We start from the raw sequence: 9,556 nt of genomic DNA, 5'->3' as shown, positions 1-9,556 counted from the left end.
TTACCTGCAGTATACTCAGCTGATCGCTCCTGGGGCTTTAAAGGTAAAGCTTTTATGACTGGGGATAAAACAAGTCAGAGCCCGGCGGAGTCCATCTTTCTGTGGTTTTTAAGGGAGTCATTTCATCTAACTTTCACGAAATCAAAATTCATGTTTGTTAGCTTTGAAGCTAATCGATGTGCTAATGTGCCCCTAAGATTTGACAAATACACCCACCTAAAGGATTATTAGGAACACCTGTTCAATTTCTCATTAATGCAATTATCTAATCAACCAATCACATGGCAGTTGCTTCAATGCATTTAGGGGTGTGGTCCTGGTCAAGACAATCTCCTGAACTCCAAACTGAATGTCAGAATGATAAGGAAAGGTGATTTAAGCAATTTTGAGCGTGGCATGGTTGTTGGTGCCAGACGGGGCGATTTCACAATCTGCTCAGTTACTGGGATTTTCACGCACAACCATTTCTAGGTTTTACAAAGAATGGTGTGAAAAGGGTAAAACATCCAGTATGCGGCAGTCCTGTGGGCGAAAATGCCTTGTTGATGCTAGAGGTCAGAGGAGAATGGGCCGACTGATTCAAAATGATAGAAGAGCAACTTTGACTGAAATAACCACTCGTTACAACCGAGGTATGCAGCAAAGCATTTGTGAAGCCACAACACACACAACCTTGAGGCGGATGGGCTACAACAGCAGAAGAACCCACCGGGTACCACTCATCTCCACTACAAATAGGAAAAAGAGGCTACAATTTGCAAGAGCTCACCAAAATTGGACAGTTGAAGACTAGAAAAATGTTGCCTGGTCTGATGAGTCTAGATTTCTGTTGAGACATTCAGATGGTAGAGTCAGAATTTGGCGTAAACAGAATGAGAACATGGATCCATCATGCCTTGTTACCACTGTGCAGGCTGCTGGTGGTGGTGTAATGGTGTGGGGAATGTTTTCTTGGCACACTTTAGGCCCCTTAGTGCCAATTGGGCATCGTTTAAATGACACGGTCTACCTGACCATTGTTTCTGACCATGTCCATCCCTTTATAGCCACCATGTGCCCATCCTCTGATGGCTACTTCCAGCAGGATAATGCACCATGTCACAAAGCTCAAATAATTTCAAATTGGTTTCTTGAACATGACAATGAGTTCAATGTACTAAAATGGCCCCCACAGTCACCAGATCTCAACCCAATAGGGCATCTTTGGGATGTGGTGGAACGGGAGCTTCGTGTCCTGGATGTGCATCCCACAAATCTCCATCAACTGCAAGATGCTATCCTATCAATATGGGCCAACATTTCTAAAGAATGCTTTCAGCACCTTGTTGAATCAATGCCACATAGAATTAAGGCAGTTCTAAAGGCAAAAGGGGGTTAAACAGAGTATTAGTATGGTGTTCCTTTAATAATCCAAGGTGAGTGTATAATCTTTTAGCAGATATATACTGCATGCCTCTGACTAGCTGTAGCATTTAGCAAGTATGTAAAATTGCTATATAAATAAAAGGGGATGAGCACTTTTGTATAGTACCGCCCAGTTTCCTGTTTCAACAGGAAATACATCAACACAATCCTTGAGGAAAACATTCACTTTAGCTTTATATTTGTAAAAGGATTTATTCTTAAGTGTTAATTGAATGTAACATTTTCAGACTCTCAATTGCATGTTATGTACAAATTTATGTACAAAATTGTTATCAATTGAGTGCTATGTATGACTTATACAGTATTGTGTTTGGAATATGATTAGTGTTCTGCTGATTGATAAACTAAAATATACTTTAATATAATTGTTATTGAAACTTCTAAGTATGTAATATTTGTAATTACACATTTGAAATGATTAACCAATTTAGTACATTTTACATGCATGTCCTTATAGTCAACATAGTCAAAATAACTACTACTGCTACTTTAAAGATTTGAAGAACACTATGCACATTCAATACAATTAACTCCAGAAGAAAGTATGACAACTGTGCTATAATTGTTTTCATAGGGTCTTAAAGTAAAATACTCTTTAGAACATTTCTACATGCAAGTCTGTGCTGTAAAAATGTAAATCAATAAGATATGAAAACAGGGTTTTAACATTGCTTTAACTCATCAAAATATATATATTTTTTTTAATTTGTTTTTTTTTTTAAAGGAAAGCCCCTTGAGATGTAACATCTCATTTTTGAGGGGGTCCCAACACATTATTATAAATTATGCAATGTTCAAAAAGAAAATTATAAGTTATAAAACTTATTTTTAAGCCAGTTTAATGTAATTTAATGCGTTCAAGTTGATAGTGCTAAAAAAAATTACAATGTGTCAGTCTACAGTGGTGTCGGAAATTCATCGTGGACATTGACAATCATTCACTCCCATAATGCACCTCAAAGCAATCGCTTTACACTGAACACCCTGAAGCTGATGAGCGTCACGCCGGAATAATTCCACAGTACTTCCGGCACACCCAGTGTCTGAATCCGCTCACTTGTTTTCATTCACAACTACAGGGGACTATTAGTGGTGTAATGTATTACATATATAGAATGAGATATTGAGTGATTTCCGATACAGACAATGCAACAATGTGAGAGGAAAAGGGAAGCATGTGTATGATCTGTCACTGATGAAAGAGAAAAAGAGCAGCTGCTCGTGTTACAGTGAAAGTCTAGCCTGTTATTGCCGGCAATGTGGGCATCTAATATAACACAAAGTAAATGAATGAGGCAGAGGGCTTTCCAGAGACTGGAAGACCTCAAAGACCTGACCGCCAGATAACTCCTTGGCACACTTTCTGGCTAGACTAATGTAAAACACTGATGAACATGAATGTAGGCTCTTATACAGTAGTAATATATATATATATATATATATATATATATATATATATATATATATATATATATATATATGTCAATTGTGATAATAGAGCCCATTTAGCCAATAATTGTATTTAATTATATTGTTTTAATCCATTCCACATTATTATTTGTAATAGATAGATTTCTATATATTGCAGTTCATGTTGGGGGAAGACACATTGAGGACAATTTCCATATTTTACTTAAAATGCTTAAAATCCAAGTCTATTGATAATTCACCAGTGGCTAAGCCGTGTCCCCCTAGTTACTGTTGCTACATCTCTCAAACTTCATCTGGGCTCTGGTTTGGTATCAACATGGCTTATGCTGTGACAGCTCTTCCTGCTGAAATGTTATCAAACTTTTATAAAGCAGCAAATAAAGTGTCCGATAGAAGTAGGCAAAAGGGACTGCAATATGCGTTCGAATGCTAAAGACATACAGGTGAAACGCAAGAAACAACAAGGCATCCAAATATAGGGGCAAAAGCATAACATTACCGGTCACAGTCAAAAAATGAACCATCGCATATCCTACTAATCGAGACGGAGGCTGGGACTAACAATATCAGGGAGCAACACTGTTCATGCAAAGCTGGGTAGGTCTCTATTCACTTCTATAATCGTTATTACAAAGCAAACAGACTACACGTGTATAACGTTGTATTTATTAGCAGCGTGTGCTAACGTATCAACAACCGGTATGAGAACCGAAATCATAACCTAAAACATTATAAAACGGTCTAACTTCACAGTAAGGTTAGAAGCAAAAAAGATGTGCTTGTTGATCTTTGCGGGGTTTAGCTGACTGAGGACGTCCACACAGTTTAATCCAAAGACGACACTCCTCAGGATTTGACTTCGGATTTGGGAAGGGAAAAAACGGACACCCCCTCCAACCTCTCTGAGAAACGCGTATCTGTGTTAAAAATCCCCCAGGCACAACGTTTAACCATATTTTTAATAAAACTATGACGGTAATAGCCTGCCGAGACCAAAAATATGAAACGCCTGTGTTGAAAGTCAATGGAGCGCTGTGAAAAAAGTGTCGGACCTCTGTGGGAGCTCGTTCTTGGCTGCGCCGTGATTGGTCAATCTACATTCTAGGGCGTGACTTAGCCAAAGGCGAATTATTGAAACAAGATTCGAAGTGATCGCATCAGCATCCTGTGATTCACATCAGTGAGATTTGCATTTCATAGCAAACACTTCAACAAGTACACAATGTAGAATTTTAATACATACAGTAATAACACAGTTATTAACACATTAAATGGCTTTATATTGTCACTTATTTACAGTCATAAATGTACGACCAACTATGATAAGTTGTCAGGCAAAGCACATGATATTCAAGTTCCTGAAGTTTCGTTTTTAATGTTCTTGAAGGCTTTGAATGTTCTCATTAGAATTATAATTCTAGAATAAAAGGACGCGTTAAAATGTTCAATTCATTCTGTAGCGCCACCACCACCACCACAGTGTTGAGTTAGTCTGTAAAGAACCATCGTTATAGAGGCAAAATGTGCAAATAAATATCAGATTATCTGCTTAATAATTCAAACAGAAATAGCACACTACTTCTCCTTCATACTAAAATAACATAACTTTAGGTAAGTATAAAATAGCAGCAGTTATTAACACTAAAAACACAACGACAATATGTGTTTACAGAATATCCCGTATTTCTTGGGGAAAACAGCTCACCAAGATTCCGATAAATGAAAAACAACTTGTATAATACATGGAGACCTTGGCTCATAGCTCCCTGATGCTTTCTCCAACAAAACGTTATCTATTTTCACTTATTATTAATCAAAATGATACAAGAGTGAATGTCTTTATCCGTCAATGAAAATTGCCTTTCTTGAGGCTAATATTGATAGAGAAAGTGATAGTTAGAGAGAACAAGACTTGGAAGTCTTGATACGTAGGTCGATATCTTTCAACTCAAGTCAACATTTACCATTGTTCCACTCAACATAAAGCCTGGTACGTCCCATTTGAGTGAAAGGCACTGTAATGATCATAGAAATAAATAGTGACTGTAAGTGGAAAACTCTAAATACATTTCTCCTCTTCATTGGCTGAGCTTCCTCTAAAGTGCCACAACAAACCATGATTATCACTTCAAATACAACATGATAGTATTATACACTACTTACTTGGAATTATATTAAAAAACACATACATATAGGCAATAATATGACAAAGGTGTTAGAGATAAATGTTAAAGGCGCCATTTTGCAAGTTACCCAAAATGGTAGTTTCCTGGTGGAAGCATTAAGCCACCCAAATGCACTTGATGATAGTGCATTTGTCGTTTAATTTTAGAGTGATTCTCTAATTTTTAATTACACATAGTAGACAGGATGTAATAGGTTTATGAGATTATGAGATGGTTTTAAGTTGTTTTATTATTTAATAATAGGATTATGCAACACGGATGGAAATCTAATTTCGGTTACTTATGTTTTCAGAGAAACTGTTATTAGGTAATAATACCAACTCTGTTTCAACCCAAAAAAATCTCACAAACATCGAAACACTAAAAATGAAACTCATTGGCTGAATCTCACAAAACCTGTGACGTATCTGACTGGGTCATTTTTCACCACAAAATGAATAAACTATGGATATTTTAGCACCATCTTTTTCTTCTTTTTTTACAAATAATTTGCATGACTGTTATTCCCCAATTCTCTTTACTGAATGCACAAAAACATATTACTGAAAAAATCTTGCATTGTCCGTGCAAGATATTGACCAAAAATGAATGCACCTCTTGATGGGAATAATTGTTGGGTCATTGTTACTGTGTAATTATGTGTTTAAGTACTAATACTTAATATTAGATAATATTAAAATTATATATTAGGTAACTATATGTACTTACTATACGGTTAGGGTTGGATTAGGGTTTGGATGGGTTAGGGTTAGGGTTAGTTGCATGTAATTATGCATAATTTACTGTTATTACCATGTTATTATAATGTAACATCTGTGACAAGGACACTGTAAAATAAAGTTTTAGGTAAATATTTGGTCAAGATCTTGTATTGACAAAGCAAGAGTCCAGCACTCTGTAAAGTCTCCTCCACCACACCCCAAAGACCTTCAATTAAATTTAATGTCAATTCATGTGTGAAAATTATTTTTCATGCTCCTTCCAACTATTCTTTGACAATCTGTGACTGATGAATCTTGACATTGTCCTCCTGGAATATGGCCATGGTGTGTCTTCCTACATGGTTCTTTAAGAAAGTAAAAGCTTCACACTCCATCAATTAGGGTTAGCAGAAATTTGTGTATTTGAATCCAAACAGCAACTTTATAATTTTTATTTTATTTATTTATTTATTTTGGATGGGTAGTGTATTATCTCTTGATTTTGGGGTGAAATATGACCTGCAGATGTTTAATGTGATTTATGCTCACGAAAATTTCCGTTTCCCAAGTTTCAATATGGGTTTTAATACTTAATACTTTCCATTTGCCTTGTTCAGAGAGGAACTACTTCCATGTTTTGTATTGTTCCCTGACTTTGAAGCTTGGTCAGTTGTATCAGCTACGGGCTGCTTCTCCTCCTGGTCTGTCTCTCTATGGTAAAAGTAGTTGAAATTTGAGACTATTACAGGCACTGGCAGGGCGATGGTCAACACCCCAGCAATGGCACATAAAGTGCCCACAATCTTACCACCTAGTGTAATGGGACACATGTCTCCATAACCCACAGTGGTCATGGTAACTACAGCCCACCAGAATCCATCAGGGATGCTAACAAACTGGGTGTTGGGGTCGTCCACCTCGGCGAAATAGATGGCGCTGGAGAAGAGAATGACGCCAATGAAGAGAAAGAAGATGAGCAGCCCAAGCTCCCTCATGCTGGCCTTGAGTGTCTGGCCCAGGATCTGCAGGCCTTTGGAGTGTCTGGAAAGCTTAAAGATCCTGAAGACTCGCACCAGTCTGATGATTCGCAGGATGGCCAGGGACATATTCTGCCCTGTGTTGGACTTATGGGTGGTGGTCACAATCTCAGTTATCAACGTGACAAAATAGGGAATAATGGAGACAATGTCAATCATGTTCATGATGTTGTTGAAAAATTCCCGTTTGCTTGGGCAGGCCATAAAACGCACCACAAGCTCGAAGAAGAACCAGACAATGCAAGCTGTCTCAATGATGAAGAAGGGGTCGGAGAAGGTGCTGGTGATGGTTTTGGGGGAGACGCTTGGAAGAGAACCTGAGGGATGCGTTTGATTTAAGGCAAAACCAACAGTTGGAAAAATATCCTGCTCCTCACGGAATTCTGGGAGAGTCTCAAGGCAGAATATGATGATGGAGATGACGATGACGAAGACGGAAACGAGAGCAACCCCTCGGGCTGCGTTTGAGCTCTCGGGATACTCAAAAAGCAGCCAGAACTGCCTGTGGAACTCATTGGACGGCAACGGGACCTCAACTTCTTTGATAAAGCCTTCGTCCTCGCGGAATTGGTCCATGGCTTCCTGTCCTAACTCGTAGAAGATGATCTCATCTGAGAAGACATCTAAAGGTACATTCGCAGGCCGGCGAATCTTGCCCCCCGACTGATAGTAGTAGAGGATCCCATCAAAGCTCGGACGATTGCGGTCAAAGAAGTACTCGTTTCTCATCGGGTCAAAATAGTCTATTCTCTTTATTGGGTCGCCCATAAGAGTCTCAGGGAACTGGTTGAGGGTCCTCAGGCGGGTTTCGAAGCGAAGACCGGCGATGTTGATGATGACCTTCTGATCACCCTCATCAAGACCTCGCTTATCAACAAACAAGTCCTCGTAGCATTCTTTGGCCAGTCTACTGAAGATTGTCTCACTTTGTGTTCCTTCACTGTTCACAAGTAACTTCCAGTTGGAAATTAGACTAGCACAGCTAGCACGTCCTCTCCTTGTGTGAGGCGGCAGGACAGGTGATTGCGGTACATCCATATTTGATGGGGTCTTCTCTTTATATGGTGACACTTTTGCAGTATTGCATGTGGTGCCAGGCCCAAACTCTGGCATTTCTACTGTCAAAGCCGTCATCTCATTGGGATAGTCTGGGTCATTGAAGTTGTCCATACAGTTGTCAATGTTTTCCATACTGTCAAAGTCGACTAGCGCCACCTCCATCCTTCCAGCCTGGACCGTCATGTGCCCCCAGATATCACACAACAGCCCAATTCTTCCTTCACCAGAACACAATCACTGGTCTAATACTTCAAATGCTCTTCTGCATTTGATTTTGAGGTGAGGGTCAACAAACTGAGGAAGAATCAACAGTGCTGGGACCTGCAAAACAAAGAAGAAGTGTTAGAGTGTTTTTGCCTAATACATCTCAGACTAAAGCAGTAAATGGTGTTTGAGAAGCACATTGTTTCTTGGTAACTGCTCTGAGACAAACCCCGAGGAGAGCAGCTGGTGAAGGTGACCTATTTTGCGAGGTGTCAGCATCACAACAATTCCAAAAATGCCAGTTATTTTTGGGTTATTTTTGTTTTCTCTGTGAATCTACTTTGCACTGCAAATGTGGGAGTGATGGCAAATTTCACAAGTCTATCAATCACAATCCATGAAGGAAACACTAAAAATCCTCTTTTGGACTGACATGTTCAGCTCTTAGTATATTTTTTCATTGTTTTTATGAGAATTAAACACATGTCCTCCTCCAATTCACAAAAAAGAATGATATATTAAATTAACTATTTTAAAAGTATGGTCACACTTTATATTAGGTGTCTTTAACTACTATGTACTTGCATAAAAATACACTTATGTCTTGTATTGTATTGCAAAAGCAGCTATTGGAGCCTGTTCTCATCCTTTCGCGTCATATAGGTGACGCCATATGACATTTCGTCGAAATACTATACACACATGGCACCCTCTAGCGACAATATAACACGAAGAACCCAAGGCGTCATACAGGTGACTGGCATTCTTTAGCATCAATATGAGACGCAGACCCTACCCCAGACCTAAACCTACCCATAACACTGCATGTTATATTGACGCTAAAGTGTGCCATGTGCGTATATTATTTTGACGAAATGTCATATGGGATACGGGACAAGTTTAGGGACTTGGGTGGTATGGGCGGTTTAAAATCCCCATGAATTTGAAATTTATGTTGTTTGGCTTTTAGTATGAATATAAGCCTGTTCACACCGGGACGAATTTTGCGCATGTTATTTGCAGACGTTTAACAGTTTGTGACTAAACAATGTGAGTGTGCACACTGACGCATAAAACGCCACGCGTAAAAACGTCATTTTTTTAAAAAAACGCCTCGGGTTCTTTTTTTTTTAGTTTGACGCGACGCGTCAAAAACTATCCGACCAATGAGATTGCCGCTTTTGCTCACGTGTTTGAAGCTTCTGAGGTTACAGTAAAACACGACTTGGGGGCGTGCTGAGCACACATATGCAACGGCGAAGAAGATATACGCGTCGCCGTCTACACTACACAGCAAGAAGAAATAAGACGAGGAAGATGCAAGGCAAGATGAATGTAGAGCTGCTGGTCTCGTTGGCGTTAAAACATAAAGAACTATGTGACAAACGCGACAGGCACTACAAACATCTTGAGAAAAGAGAACTGTGATGGAGTGGTATTGTACAGCAAATTGGCGCCAACTAATGTCAGGGAACGAATTTGCATGTTCACTCGGCTCATCGTCAGCGAAAAT

General features: G+C 39.1%; 1 protein-coding gene across 1 annotated transcript; it reads right to left on the bottom strand.

Moving 5' to 3' along the window:
• Nucleotides 1-4,137: 4,137 nt before the first annotated feature.
• On the bottom strand, nt 4,138-8,140 carry kcna10a (potassium voltage-gated channel, shaker-related subfamily, member 10a). Its single transcript, XM_039681314.2, has one exon. The coding sequence runs from the start codon at nt 8,020-8,022 to the stop codon at nt 6,334-6,336; it is 1,689 nt and encodes a 562-aa protein (XP_039537248.2). The 5' UTR covers nt 8,023-8,140; the 3' UTR covers nt 4,138-6,333.
• Nucleotides 8,141-9,556: the final 1,416 nt, after the last annotated feature.

This window comes from Pimephales promelas, chromosome 20, assembly GCF_988280905.1.
Source record: "Pimephales promelas chromosome 20, fPimPro1.hap1.1, whole genome shotgun sequence".
NCBI classification, from domain to species: Eukaryota; Metazoa; Chordata; class Actinopteri; order Cypriniformes; family Leuciscidae; genus Pimephales; species Pimephales promelas.
The sequence above is the reverse complement of the archived record's forward strand: the minus strand, read 5'-3'. Positions and strand labels throughout refer to the sequence as shown.